Below are 16,003 nucleotides of genomic sequence, written 5' to 3' on the forward strand. Positions count from 1 at the left end.
CTAGGCTAATAAACAAGAAAAACACAAAAAAGATAGTAAAAAAATAGAAAAAAAGTCGAAAAATGTGCAGTAATGTGATTATGATAGGCAAGCATTTACAATGATAGGCAAATATTTGGGCAAGCCCAAGGAATGGCTCAGCAAAAAAAGGATTACCGTAAAGTAGTTTGACTACGTTATCCTGTAATGAGGAAACATCAGAAGGTTAAATACATTCACAGGAAAAATATTTGTTTTTAATTGTGCAAAAGAAAAAGGACTAGTAACTAATCACTGCAGAAAAGCTTTTCAAAAATGCTTGTGATAACTTGCAGTACCCCACTTGAGAAACGAGGTAGCAAATGCCTTTTTTGTATCGATAAGTAACCTTTGGTTACAATATAATTTAAACGTTTATTTATTTCACGGCGGCGCTCCAGAGCCGGTAGTTTGCTCACATCCACTATTAAAGAGGGAGAGCCTGATTTACTTTCTTGCTGTAGGTGTCCTTATTTCTGTATTCTTCAGAATTGTTTGTGTATCCGGGTTTCAGAATCAACTATCATTATCTAGTTTTGTCCAATAAAGTAATTATATACTAGTAGTGTTCCCATGTAGGAGAAGGCTTCAATTTACTTCCTACGAAATACCTCTTTCTGAAGCCCGGCAAGGATTCCTTGCGTATATGGCTGAGCCAATTCAATATTTATTAATATATTTTTGTGCTAAGATACAGTATTTACTTGTGGTAAGACAGATTATTTATTAGTGCTAAAACAAAGGGTTTTGTTGGTTCATTAAATATAAATTATTGTTTTCAACAATGCCTTCAATGTCCAAGGTATCACACCAAAGGTTTAGGTAACTAAGCGAGTTTTCAAGTGTTATTCGTCACGAGCGGATACCTTTGAAATAAAACACAATCGTCTGCAAAGACACTAGCATTTCGAAATTGGGTAATACGTGCGACAATGTCGTTAATTTAAATTACAAACAGCAACGACCCTGGAACACTTCCATTTGGTACGCCAGACGAGACATTCAATATTGCTGAGCACCCAACACGAAATAGTAAAATAGTCATATAACGATAAGGTGATGAAGACGGATATATGCTTATATACCTGTAAATTTTCCACAGGGTACCAATAAGATGCCTTATTAAATTTTAGAGAAATTACATCGCTTTGTCAAGTACATATCCAAATCTTTGAACTGTAGAAGGCCATTCTCCAGCGGGGTGCTAAGATGTTGTGGGTCCATTGTTCGCGTTGGTGAATACGGTAATGTGGTTGGCAATATTAAGTTCCATCTCCTTACACAAAGTTCGTGTGTAGGAGTTGGACTGAAAGGTGTCCAATGCTGTTGATGACATTATTTAATGACAGGCACAGCCATCGCGCCATAATTCAGTCATAGGCAAGGTTACTGAGGATTGGGAATTACCATCAAAGTATTGTTACAATAGTTGCCGACAGTTATGCATACCGATGCACGAACTGATTGGGAATGCTAACGGGACCATATGAAGCTTTAACCTCTAGACCATAAAAATATTAAGTTTTTATGTAAGAAGGTTTCCATGTTTTCACTGATATTAAACTCGTCACAGTTAGCGAAAACAGAATAAAAGTAAGGATTAAATACAGCAACATTTGTTTTAGGTCAGGAGAATATTCATTGCCGGTCTGAAGGTGGCTGCTACTGCAGAGTATTTAATATTATTATCCAAAAAAAGACCTAATTTACGTGTAATATCCCGCGCTCTATCAATTACCTGAGATTAAAAACACAGCCAACTGAGGACAAATTGTTGAAGAAACTCTTAGGGCATATTAATCTGAAATGATTTACACCAGGTTGTTTAAACATATTTTCTTCGGTTAGAAAAGTAATCTTGAAGCCATGGTAATATTTTATCGCGTGCTAGTAGTGAACAAAGTCGGCAATAACCTTTTGCTGTGGCGTCTTATCAAAAGCCATGTCGAGGTCTAGAATTATAACGTATTTTTGATGTCAGCTGTTACGCGTTCGCAAAAATGTACGAAGAGAATAGTTTAACGAGAACTCGCCTTAAAATTAAAAGGAACGGGCTTCAATTAAACGTACCCTGGTTATGTTTTCATAACCTGAAAAGTCCTTTGGCTAGCTGCTCCGGATTTCATGAGGCTGCGTTTTGTGGAGCCGAATTTCGTGGAACCATATTTTGCGAAGCTGTCACCAGTGATGTGCTATATAGCGACGCGAGCAGTGTTGCATTATGGGACGTCACAGACCTACACACCAATTTCGTTTCTCCGGTACATTTCACGAAAAAATTTGTTGCATGACATCAGGTCACGTGACGAGAATTTCCACGCTAAATTTACCGACAAAATTAACGTACCCTGAGCTATACTCCAATTCAACTTTCTGGCGAATTTTATTGGGCAAAGTTACGTTACGTGATCTGATGTCACGTGACCCATACGGCAATTTAATTTATCTTCTAGATTTAGTAGGAATATAAACGTTGCGTTACTTCCACACCAGTCCCTTTTTTCGCTAAATTTAGCGAGGAAATTGACGTCACGTGACATGTCATGTGTTCCTAGAACGTTTCTTGTATTCAACGCAATTTCCTAGCAATGTAATATACAATCTTCACTATTTAAGTAGGCGAATTACTTTGGAACCAATAGGCCAGGCGTGCATGAAACATTGCGTAAAAGAAACACTTCAAAACAAATTCTGACAAAAAAAAAAACAAAAAACGTCACAAATATATTTCATTAGAGGTGTTGTAATACCGGGATGAATCGAATAACGAAGTGTCATACGTAGCTTTAACGCTGTTGAGAAAGCTGGTTGTCGTAGCTTTCCGTTCCACCGTGAAAGTTAAGAATGGCGCAGTGCAATTCGATTCCAACAGGCACTCCCTAAATTTCATGATACAATAGGACATTGCAGCCTAAAGCCGAAAGAAACGACAATCAGTGACAGGGTTTGGATTTTTCAAAAGTAAATTACACTCGGGATCGGTGTCAACAGAAATAAAAAAACAGTAAGCATATAATCACAAGACTCTCCTTCGTGATTCCACTATAAACACGCTTGTTTCAGTTCATGCGCGTCCGGGATTCGTAACGCGAAACCTCAAGCACTTTATTTGGTGTTTAAATGAGTCAACCAAATTTCTTTTCATAATTTTTGTTAAGCTCAGTGTAGTTGTTTGCTTGAAACTTTAGTGTCAAATGTTTAATCGTCTCGGACCTATTTGCAAAAAGCTATCAGGCGGGTCGCATAGAAAGCAAATGCTCTAAATTCGGTTTCACAACCGAAAATTACAGTGTTTATTAATGCCGCACAAAGTATTTAATGATTCGTCGGAATAAAGTACAAAGCTTGCAACATGTTACTAAACTTGACGTAGTCTTACACTTTTTGTTCTTTAATTTTTATTGGCACGAGAACTATAGTTCTCAGTACTTGTATTCCTCAACACTATCAAGCAAGGCAATTTTAGTTCAGTAGTTGGCCAAAATGATAGAAAAAGACTGTCTATCAATTCTACGTTTGGTTGAAAAGAAGTCAGCCAGACGTCGTCAGGCTGTCTTGTTTCCCTGTTTCTTCTACTTTTGGTTTTTTCAAGGTTTTTTCTCAGCCAGTCTCAGGCGTTTTAACAAGAGGGCAGTCTCTTTGGTATATGAATATCATTTATCAGTCCTCGGTGACATCATGCCGTGATCTGATGTTTCTGTGATACCACGATTTCAGATTGCACGTGTCCTTATGATGCAACGAGACGTAGCAGCGGGAAAGCATCCGACCTCCTGACGTGAACTCAGGTCGGGTGTAGTCAGGCTGCCATGACGTCACAGTGTAACGTCCCGCTCTTGCGCCATGTAACGTGACGGTACGATGTCACGCCATGGTGTCACCTAACGTCACTGTGTCATCAAACGTTAGGTAACGTGAAGTCACTCTGCCACAAAATGGTGTCACAATAAAGGGTGACTCCGGTCAAACGTCCAACCAAGTAAATCAATAATATCAAGTTGCGGGACTACGTAAGAGCACTCACAAAAATATCACACTAATGAGAAACCCCGATCCAACCGAAAAACGATATTTAAAAACGATTACCGCCACTTTCTCAGCAGGCATTTAGAGGGTTGGCTTTTTGTCAAGCAAACTAATGTCTTTTTTGTTTCCAAGGCGGTTTTTCGTGCATAAGACTACATCGTTCACCGTGATTTTTTGTTTTCTTTTTTGCCATCCAAGCGGACGATTTCTGCTTGCTCAGTTTTGATTTAGAGGCCCTAGCTCTTAAGTGTTCTTTGGCGATCGTGCACGAAGATGATTGAGTCCCCGCTCCCTGAAGCGCGCCGTGGGTGCCGAAGGTGGCATTCACTGGCGGCCATAGTTTCCCACGTTCCCCATCAGCGCGAGCTTAAGATTAGCTTACCCAACGCTCTTGTAACGGGCATTTCACACGTCAAACATTGTTGTCCTTCTCAGAAGACAAATGGGAGCTCATTTTGAGCCAGCCTTCGTCATGGCACACTCTCTTTTCGGCCCGAAACTTTATAAATGTGGGTTATTATTATCTGAAGATAATTTATATCTACAAAGCAAAGCTGTAAACCACAAGTAGCATCTTCCCTAACTGATTGCAACCGCTGTCAAGACAAAGCCAAACGTGCGCTTGGCGGTACCGCAATACGAACTTTGAGTCACACGATATCCGTGTAGCTGGTCACAAGGGTTGGCATCACGCTCGAGCCGGTAGTTTCGGTCTCGCCGCATTCGCCCGAAACAAAATTGTGGGATAGCATATCTACAGAAATAAAGACTGCGTCGAGAAAAAAAATGGCACCTCGTACTTCAGAGAAACTACATTCACTAAAAACCGACGTAACCCTAAAAAAAGATTACCCGAGTTACCTTTTAAGTCAATGCCACGTGACGTCATGGTGTTGCGTAAATTTGTGGTGTCATATGACCTCGTGTCGTAATGGGACGTCACAGCGTGCACCAATGAAGGCTCGGCACAGATTTGTTGCCAACTATGATGAGTCGGCATTTTGGTGGCGAGGCTAGAGAAGGCTAGTAATGGTGGCTCTCAATCGGCTTATCTTGCATAAAGTTTGCTGTACTTAAAAATACTATTAGGAATCTTCGGTGTCCCTGTCAAGGGATCCGTACTAAATATTGAAACCCCATAGATGTGCCTGAAAATGAATAGATATTCTGAGTATTCACTCACGTCTTTTTTGTACACCGCGTATGTTTTGCTGATGTTCTGATGAGGGTACACGATGGCTGTGGTGTCCCCGAAGGCGTCTGCCGCTCTGTCAATCAGATCTCCCACAGTCCAGGTTAGCAGCGGCTCTTTTCCGGGATTGTGAAAGTAGCTGAGCTTGGAGAGATCCCTGTGCCCAGACGAAGAAAAAAAATTTAATGACAGAAGTGCACGCAAAGCAAAGAACATACAATCAGTTTTAAAATCAATACTTTCAACTTTTGTTTTGCTTTTTCTTTTTTTTTACTGCAGGTACTCAAAACGCTATTATATCTCTGTTTTCGCTGAAGAGGTCCATTATATTTCTCGTCAACAAATTCAGGGAAGTAATTTACTTTATATTCGGGCCCACAAAATACATAAGAACATTTTACTACCTACTTCCCTTCTTTCAAAAAACGAGATCACCAAACTTGCCGAAGCCAACAGAGGACGTGTTGTCAGATGACCAAAGAAGCGATCGATGAAACTGGTGCCGTTGTTTCCCGATATAAGCAGCGAGCAGAGGACGCACTGGGTTGACTGCTTGCTGCTACAGCTATCGGGAGATTGTGTCAGAAGTTACATTTCGCTAGTTCGGTCCAGGACATGCGCCTTTTATTTCGAGAAGTTTGTCGGTCTCACTTTTTTGGGGAATCGAATGTGGCTTGGCCTTTTTACAAGTTAAAATTCACTATATAAATGCACGCTCGGTTAATGGTGGAACTTTCTATAAGCAAGAGCCGATTTTTCAGGCTGGTTCTACAGCGTAAGACCTACTGTGCGCACCTTTTATTTTTTATATTTGTTTCCGCGCGCATCCATCAAACGTCATTTGGGACTCTGCGAGGCCGCAAATGCCCACGACACTCTCAGGTGCTGCGTTTGAAGGCCCCCACCCGTGGTGGGAGTTGCCGGCAGCAGGCGGCTCCACACCACTTCTGCCATCTTGTTTTCAAAAAGCCCACAACGTGTATCGCATCAAGCGCGGTTCGAGGCTATGTTCCACGCGTCTCCCGGGTTCTCTTTTCAACTGCTCAGGATGGTAGATCTGCCACCTCACGACGATTTCGTGTCGCTTGATCAAAAGGTTGCTTCGTTCTCTCCGCTCGTGCCTAAAACCGACGATGCCGATGTCGCTACGTGGCGGAGCCGACGATGCGTTACTTTTCGACAGTGCAGCGCTTGGAACGGTAGCATAACGCCTGTGGGGTGGAGCATTTCTCAAGATATTAATATATGACTGACTACAAAGTTACCTAATAACGTATGTAGTTGTTTGCGTGCACAATTACTTATGAATATATAGGATTACATCTAATTCCACTACTTGGAGCGTATTAGTAGTCTGCTACAATGCGACCTGGTAGTAGCTGGAATGGACGATAAATGTCCTCGCAGCTAAAAAATAATAGACAATAAAAATTAGTAGACTATTACCCTACCTCAACGGTTACCCTTTAACCACGGGTATGCGAAAGCATTGTTAGCAGTTCAATGCAAGTATACACTAGATATCTGGCCACCATCGCCACAGTGGAGTCCAACCGAAGTCGCACTTAAGTGCGGTTACGGGCTTCCGTGTAACTGCAGCAAAGAACCTTATCAGCATTATTGTACCGCACTGATATCCCCTAATCCATGTAATTTTAATCCAACGACCCTTTCATGCTGCGAACATGAGCCACTCAACATTCGTTTGCTTCATCAATATCTAAGCATTTTTTTAAATATTAAATTGAAATTGTGACATTGTCTACTTTAATCAATATATTTCCAAAGATTATATTCACAGGCGCTTCTCAAACAATGCAGCGGTTTGTTTATTACATTGAGCGTTTAGAGAAATTGCAAAAAATCAGGTCACAAAAAAAAAATCGAAATTTTTGTTTTTTCTGAGACTGAAATTGAAACTTTGTTGCATCAATTTTCACAAGTTGTCGGACTTACCGTTCACAATTATGTTTCTTGCTGGTTATTCTGGTCGTACAGCGTAGAGGATTGACCACGGCCCTAGCGCGAATCGAGAGCATCTTGACTGCAAGCTTTACAAGCAAGGAGAGGTCTGATTCATCTACAATGCCGGGATATATAGTGCTCAAAAACGAGGCATGCGCGTGTCACGTGAACCTATGACACGATACATAGCGCAGGGTGCAAGGGACGGAATGCTTTCACTGCAGCTGTAATTTATTCCGTCTTTGATAAAAAAAATTCAACTTGCCTGTTTTTTTATATTTATATATATATATATATACCCCTTCCGCTCGATCTACAACATTGATTGCATGAAGTTTGGTTTATTTCATATCTTGACAACAAACCTTTACGCTACATTTATTCATTTATTCAATTTTATTTGAATATCTTCAAGACCCGAAGACGTTACAGAAGGGAGTGGTAATAAAAAAATATGAAATCGACACAGAGGCAATACAAAAAAGAAGGCGGATTCATATGTTAAAACTGTGTTTGAATAGCAGATTTAAGCTAGAGTAGATCTGTTATGGTGGCGATCGATGTGGTCAGGTGGTTCCATTCGTTCATTGTTTTAGGAATAAATGAAAAGAGTGCATTTTCAGACCACCTGAGACTGGATGGAAGAAACACGACGACGTCTCAAACACAGCCAACCTTTTTATTCAGTTCTTCCTCCTTTTATACATCCTCAACCCAAAATCTTCACCATAAAAAAACACTCCAAACAATGGCTCCAAGAGGACAGGCTTTCACTTCGCAGCCACGCTAATCTTAAAAAAAGTAACGAATTGCTTTGAACTAGCAAAACGTACACACGCATCAAAACATCGGCCGAAGAAACATTCTTTTACCTCGCAGCCACCCTTATATTTGCAAAACAACAAACAAGCGAACCACACGGACCCGACTGCAGTTCGAACCCATCAACCTGTTCCACCTTTTTTTTTTAACGTACGCATACAGACGGAACAAGATCATGACAAATTATTTACCTCTCGCGAAAAACACAAGACCTCTTCAATTCATACTCACAGAAAAGCTTTCGCCCTGTCACTAAGAAGCATAGAGGCCTGGCGCATGCAATTGCCGATCGACTTAATTTTTACTGTCTCTTTTACAACCCTTTTGACGTCATTGACCTCTTTGCATACTACGGTTGTACCAAACCACTCGGCTGAGAAGTTTTTGCATTCTTGTAGATGTGTCGCAATTTCGGAATTAGTCGCTTTTATCTTTACGTTTCTTTTCTGCTCAGTCAGACGATCGTTCAAGCATCTTGAGGTCTGCCCTATATACATAAAACAGCAAGTCATCGGTATGTCGTAAACGACAGCAGTTTCATAAAGCACAGAGTTTTCCCGGTGGCCCTTTGGGCACCCTTTTTTCTCTCTTTCGAAGGGGGTCAGGATGCCCGACTTAAAGACTAAGCTGAAAACCACATTAACGCCAACTTTTTTTGCGTACGCTTTTACATTGTGTGACACGGTGTGAAAATACGGCCTCACTGCGATCCTGTTCCTCGACTTTTCCTGTGCCTTTTCCTTTTCCCGGTTCATTCAGGTCATTTGCCTCCCGATAAAATCTCCCTCGTAGCCTGCATTAATCAATCGTTGCCACTGCCCCCTCATTGCCTTAGCCATGAAATGAACACATGACCTGTTCAGGGCATCGGTGAACAGCGATCTAACGACACTCGCCTTTACCGTCTCAGAGTGGCAGCTCTTCTTTGGGAGTCCTGGTTTCGGGGCATCTTTTCCGTACTCCCAGCATAGGGTTTCACCCACATGAAGTTTTAGGTCCAAAAACTGTAACACATCATTATTTGGTTTTTCCACAGTGAACTTCAGTTCAGGAGCTGATGACACTATTAGTGACTCTAGCTTCTCCGCAATTCCACCCTAAAAGGTGCATACTACAATGTCGTCGGCATATCTCCTAACTATGGACCTTTCCAGCGGCAGTCTCGAACGAAGTGAGCGGGCGAAAAATGCTGAGTCACTGAGCTGTGGACGCATGCGCAGCGTCCGGTATACCGCACAGCAGATCAACAGCGCATGCTTGGAAGGCGTTCCACAGCCCAGCAGAAAAGATGGCAGCGCGCAGGGGGCGATTTCTGCAAAGGTCTATATAGCTACCCGACGGCATTTTCCCTAGCCCTTCCACCACGACAGAATCAAAAGAGTTCAGGTATATCTCCGCCATAGCTGGTGCGACCGATGAACCTATACACACTCCATCTTTCTGCACAATTTTTCGCCCATCGTATTCATTCACCGTTGAACGAAGATACAAATCCAACACGGTCAGGAAACAATCTACCGAAATGCCCGAACCTGGCTGAAATTTTACGAGATGAAGCTCCAGGGCCCCTTTTACTCGCTTCATCAGTCTGCTCTTCTCCAACGAATAATAAAGTTTTTTTTTTTTTTATTTCCATAGAAAATATCGAGTACTTCCTGCCATGATGGACCTCCAGAATGTCAATCCCTTCGTTTGAGTTTCTCAGTGAGAGCGAATCTTCAAACCTTACATACTCTAATCCTTGCTGCAGGAATTTAGACACCACCTTCTGCCAAGTCCTGTTCTCATTTATGGCTGTGCAGAAAGGAACCTCAGGTTTATGATCTTTTAGAAAAAAACTTCAGGCTCAATGTTGAGTGTCTTGAGCTCAATATCCCCTTTGCCGTCCCTTCAAATTTCTCTTTTTCTAAGAGCCCCACAGATCCATTTTCTCATCGTTCCAATATTCCCGGTCCATTCCACAAACAGGAAATCCAACGCCTCATTTGCCTTCTTCTGGAAAACCGACTTGGGTAATATTGTAAACTTCGCAGTTTTGTCCGTCTGCAACACCTCTAGCGATTTATATTCTAACTCGTCTTTTACCGCTTTTACTTCACTAAAGTTGCGTCTTTCTGTTGGGTAATTCCTGCCCATAACATTTTCCATTCGGCCAATTGCTTGATCAACAAAAGCTGCCTTCTCATCCTGAGTGACAGCTTTCGCGACTGTCTGTATCGACGAGAACACGTCCAATCTCGACGGTTCTAAATTTAAACAAAACTTCGACCCTCTACTTAAAAATTCCTCAGTCTTCCGGGATACCGCTTCTCTACATGGGTTTACAAGGGACATGTGCTGTACATCAAAATAGCTGTTTTCATGGGAAACTCCTTGATACATCTGTCTAGCAAGATTTCTTTCCACTAGTCTTGCATCCATTCTCCCGCACGCACTTAATATCTTAACACTTTCCAAAACATGTTTTCGCTTTACGCACCAGGTCCGGTTGAAGTGGGCCCTCCTGATGTCGTTCCAGCCCAGTAAGTCCCCATGTTGCCATGAACCGACTGCGCATAGCAGTCGGTTCCGTGGGGTTCGCTTGTTCGTTTTTTGCAAAAATAAGACTGGCTGCGAGGTCAAAGAGTGTTTCTTCGGACGATGTTTTGATTAGTGCGTACGTTTTGTTAGTTCAAAGTGATTCGTTTATTTTTTATTTTTTATGATTAGCGTGGCTGCGAAGTCAAGGCGTGTCGCCTTGGTGCCATTCTTTGGAGTGTTTATTAAAAAAAGAGCACTCAATAAAGTGGTTAGCTGTGTCTGATACGTCCTCATGTTTCTCCACCCAGTCTCAGGCGGTCTTAAAAATGGTAAACTTACACCAGCTTGCCTGCGCCCTGTTTTTTTATTAAGAGTTGATGTTAGTGGGACTATGAGTTACAGCCACTTTATGACTATGGTCGGCACGGGAAGACAAATATGACTGTTCAAAAGCAACTCGCCTACAGTGAATGATTTTTATGATGCATCTCACAAAAAGGGCTACTTTAGACACTTTTGTTCGCAGAGCGAGAAGAGAAAGATTTAAAGTCGCTCTCATTAACGAAACACTTGATCCACAATAGTAGTTAGACAAAAAAAAAACGTGGACGGCATTTTTTAGCTAATTCTAGGTTATTACTAAGAACATTTACGCTTGGACTCCATACCGCAGGAGCGTACTCGTTTTGAACGGTCTAATGTTTTTTCGAGTAAAACCTTTAAATATAAAAGCACCTTGGACACTTTTTGGCGTAAAAACCTGAGTATTTGAGTAGCATTTTTACAATATAGTCGATTTGCGCCTGCCAGGAAAGGTTAAGGGTGATATGGACACTTAGGTACTTGTAGGACGTGTCGCAGCACAGACGCTACAATGCTATAGTTGAAATAGTTTTGACTTTTAGCATGGCCGAAGATTTGCATTACTTTGCGTTTATTATGTAAGAACTTAGACTCATTTTCCACGTGTCGCGCCAAGTAGAAATTTTGTTAAGGTCACTTGAAGTATGAATTCTTCGGCACTAGAGGATATAACTCGATAAGTTACTGCGTCGTCAGGAAACAAATAATGAATGAGGTGATAGGCTTAGTTAAATCATTTATGTACAAAAGGAAATGCAGGGGCCGAAGGCGAGCATTGAAGCACACCAGAGCCCACCTAGGAAAAGGAAGAACCAAACCGTTAGCGGTTACGAACTGGGTTCTGTTAGATAAAAACTGTTGGATCCAACCAATAATGTTCCCATCAATGTTTAGCTTGCTTTACTTAAAAAAAAAACAAGTTGGTGAGAAATAAAATCAAAAGCCTGAGGAAAATTTAGGAATCCGCAGTCAACATAAAATAAACTGTCTAGAGCACTAAATACGTATTTTTTATATTATATTAGTTACATAAAAGGCTTACAGAACCCGTGCTGGCATGACATAAAAATTAATTAGTTCCACGAAATTTAACCATTCTGGGATAAATTATATGTTCCGAAATTTCTCAGGGATCGCTAGTAAATGAGATGGGCCTGTAGTTAAGTTTTTAGTATACGTCACCGGATTTAAATAAAGCAACCACCTTGCCCACCTTTCAATCATTCGGAGCCAAGCAAGACACTAGTGACTTGGGAAAAAGATTTGACAATTGAATGAATTACTACACTTCAGACTTTTTTCAAGAATTTTGAGTTAATACCATGAGATCTTGATGATGAAGAAAGCTTTAAATATTTGATTAGATGCATTCCACAAACCCATTTGACAGAGGCATGTTCCACAGGCAGGAAAATTATAACAGCAACCTCAGGAAGACAAACAGAGAAAACTTGCAAGGAGTACTTGTAGAGTAGTTGATTCAATCCTGAGCAACATTCAGCTAAAGGAAAGGTTATAACCGTTGAATCATTTAGAGATATTCAGCTCTGCTTTGAACAACCAATTGCATTCCAGAATTTTTTGGTATTTTGATCAGTAAGGAAGGAAGCGTGATATAAAAAATATGTGCATTGCATTTTTGAGAACATAAAAAACAGCACCTTTTAATGATGACAAGCAGTTCAGTGTCCTTGCTTATCACAGTTTGGCTCTCCGGAATAGCCGCTTTTTCTATTTAAGAGGCAATTTACCGATACAGTGAACCAAGCGGATCGATGCTTTGGCAGATTGATGCATAATGGCATGTATTTATTAACTAAATAGTTAACCCATCTTTAAAAATAGACCAGTTCTTTTTACGATGCGATTAAAAAAGTCGGGCACGTACTCATCTACAAATATTTCGAGCTCTCTATTGATGCAATCAAAGTTGGCTTTGTTGTAGACCCTAATATATATAGGTTTTATTCAACAGTTAACGGAACCTTTGAGTTCGAAATGAATGGGTGAATGACCACTTAAACTCTGTAATAAGGTTAACGAGTGGGCTAGATCAGGAGACGTAGTCAGGATAAGATCAAGTATACTGGCGCATGATGCTGCAGTTCGAGTGGGCTGAGTTATAAGTTGAAAGAAATTAAAATCGGTGCAAATGATTACGAACAATGCGCCTACACTAAATAAACTGGAGTTAAGCGGGCTGTTTGCAGTCCATATTTTTGAGGTAATTATAATCTTCCAATAAACTAATTAGCGAATGCAGATACCTTAATACAATATGGTTTATTGAGTCATAAATGTTAGTGAAAAACGTTGAAGAAGCATTAGGGGGCCGATAAGACGCACATAATATAACGTCACGGTGGTTGACGCCTGCCGCTCCGGGAACACTTTCCAGGCAAGAAACGACTTCATTGTGAAACAGTTAAGGTGCTCTGAAATGGTGAATAAGACACCTTGTACCGATCTAGTACTATGATCACATCGGTTGGTACTGAACGTTCTTTGCACACAGAAGAATTTTATTGTTAGAAGTCTTAGCGGATAACTAGATTTAAGTTAGTATATTCGCATCGGCATTACACGTTTCAAAGACAGGCCAATTAGTGACGTTTATTTATGACACTGCGAACGTTCTTTAAAAAAAAACCAACATCCGGAACAAGATATGAGCATTCTTAGACCACAAAATAGGAAGTGTGGCCCGCACAGCCTTATTCAGTCCTTGGCTTGAGCTTGCAGAAGAGTTGCTATGGGAATCGATTTCACACACACTGTTACTTCAAGGGCAGTAGATATACTATGCTCTATTGATAAACAGTTTGTTATACCGAATATTGAACTAGTGTCCATTATCCTTTTCATTTTCAGCTAATTTCTTGTGTGAAGTTCGAGTAGAAATGCAGACCTCCTTTCCAACACTGATTTGCGCAGCTTTCGCTCTCGGTTGTTAAGAAAAAATGACATCTTAAACTTTAAAATGAGAGGAATTGACGATAAATGGACGACACCTATTTTGCATGCATTTTCCCAATTTATACGCACGAGCAATAGCTTCTTCAGGTAGCCGCATGTTTAACTCGTACCAAACAACATCACGTAGGCTTTTCTTCAAAATCTTGTATGACTCGGAGGGCTTACCTAAAGAAACCGTGGAACAGTACATTTTTCTCGGCGCGAACTCTCCTCGAATTCACCTAAGCGACGGGTGAGAGCAGAAGCTTCACTGCGCACAGCGTCAGAAACTGTTTGCAATGATAAGCTTTGTTGAAATTTAAACCTCAGCCATCTTTCTCTATACTGCTGTAAGACTGTCATTAACGTCGGTCATTCGCTGGTCTAGGTTCACCTGAAATTTCCTGAGTTCGTTCAGCTGAGAAAGAACCTCGGCATGATTTTTGTCAATTTTGGTTCAACGATTTTTGCAGAGCAGCTGCATCGTTAGAACCCTTAGTGGAGTCTTCCTTTGTGGGGGTGGAGGCAGGACTTAGCCCTGTATTCCCTCGCGGAAGTAGCAGTTTCAAGATACAGAAACACTCTGAGGAAATGTGAACAAGAGCGTTTGAGCGTAGAAATAGCAGGAAATTGACAAACTTTGTGCATTTAAAATGTAAAATGCTTCCACTAACCTGCACCAGAAAGCAGAAAGGAATTTGGCGCATCCGCATGGCTGCCGCTCCTCCATGCCCACTCCTTGGGTCATTGCATTGTACCACCGAATCCGCCCTTCCAAAGGAGCGACGGAGCCAACTTCTTCGAGAGACCGAGCTGAAGCGATTACATGTACACCAAGATGCTTTTCACAAAGACGCCCACGTTTGCCCGCCCTGCGCACCCGCAGAAACCGTATTAGGAGAAAGCTTCTGCGCATGAGCACTGCTGTCAGGACCACAACCACGGCAGTACGACGTCATAGTTGTTGAATATAACTTTTTATCAATAGCCAGATTAAAAAGGACAAATTGAATTCTCATTAGGCTTGTTTTTGGAAACTTTTTTTTTTTTTTTTACATACTTCGAAAGAATTTTTTGGGACTTTGTAGAAACAAGGCAATACGGGCATTTTATACCAAGAATACAAATTGGTACGGTTTTCCGACAGCCTTATAACACTTCGTTCGGAGCAAATGCTCTTTGCGCTTCAGCCATCTGCACTAAAGAAATTTAAAAGTATGACATTGGGGGGGGGGGGGGGGGGGGTCGGTCACAGGTTGCGCATGATTAAACATGTTAGGCCAAAGTGGAACATTTCACCGCCCCGGTGTAGCGTATGATAAGATGCGTTCGCAGTGTACTGACTGGTTCATAGATATTTACAGACCGTGAAGTATCAGGACTTTCGTTGAATCAAAAAATATAGAATACCACATAGTACTAAGCCAGTACTAAGTCATCAATCGTTCCATGTTCACATACGTTATTCCAAACTTAAACGAAAATTGGCTACTCAAATAGTGTAAAATAACCGCCTGTGTGTTATCCTTAGCATGCTTCTGCTTTAAAGTTACCTAGCCAATTTAGGATGCACAGAAGCAGCAGTTTTTTTTTTTTTTTGTAATCTACATTTTGTTGATTTAGGTACCAGACAAACAAAGGGCATCCGGCACATGTCAGGGAAAGACTGCGGCCTCATTAAGACAGCCTGGCTATCTTTTGACGACAACTGATACATCCTTTACTCAGAACCTCATCACTTGAAATTTGAAAATGGCTTCTCGAGATTTTTATTTTATGTTCTCAGATTTGTCAGGGCGCATGTGTTAGGTCACAAAACGAAAATGGCGTAGAGGCCCCAGCAGAATGCTTAGGAACGACTCCGCGGATCCATCACGACGTCGCGCAATCTATCGCTATTTATTGGACGTCGTCGTATTGAGATAACAGGGTTATACTTTGCTTCACCTTACATCCGTCCGCAGTCCAAGCTAAGGGGCGCTGAAGTCACACGAGTTACATTAAAACGCGAAACGTCACTGCGCTCGCCGTTTCTCTCTGCGTGCTCATCCACCTCCTCATCTTATCAAGTGCAGGGGGCGCGCGTTCATTTTTCGCTATGCTCTTAGTGTATGTTTTGTCAAGTTTTCTAACAATTAGAAA

At 41.3% G+C, this 16,003-nt stretch overlaps 1 protein-coding gene across 1 annotated transcript in view; it reads right to left on the reverse strand.

Annotated features, from left to right (window-relative positions):
* LOC115310795 (putative acyl-CoA synthetase YngI) overlaps positions 1–7,275 on the reverse strand; it is a 110,346-nt gene extending 103,071 nt beyond the window's left edge. Inside the window, exons 1-2 of the mRNA XM_040220269.3 lie at positions 7,193–7,275; positions 5,228–5,393 (exon numbers count right to left, since the gene is read on the reverse strand). Of these exons, the coding sequence (XP_040076203.1) occupies positions 5,228–5,393; positions 7,193–7,275 (249 nt within the window). The remainder of the gene's footprint in view (positions 1–5,227; positions 5,394–7,192) is intronic.
* Positions 7,276–16,003: the final 8,728 nt, after the last annotated feature.

This window comes from Ixodes scapularis, unplaced genomic scaffold (genome assembly GCF_016920785.2).
Source record: "Ixodes scapularis isolate PalLabHiFi unplaced genomic scaffold, ASM1692078v2 PGA_scaffold4__175_contigs__length_147842914, whole genome shotgun sequence".
In the NCBI taxonomy this organism is placed as follows: Eukaryota; Metazoa; Arthropoda; class Arachnida; order Ixodida; family Ixodidae; genus Ixodes; species Ixodes scapularis.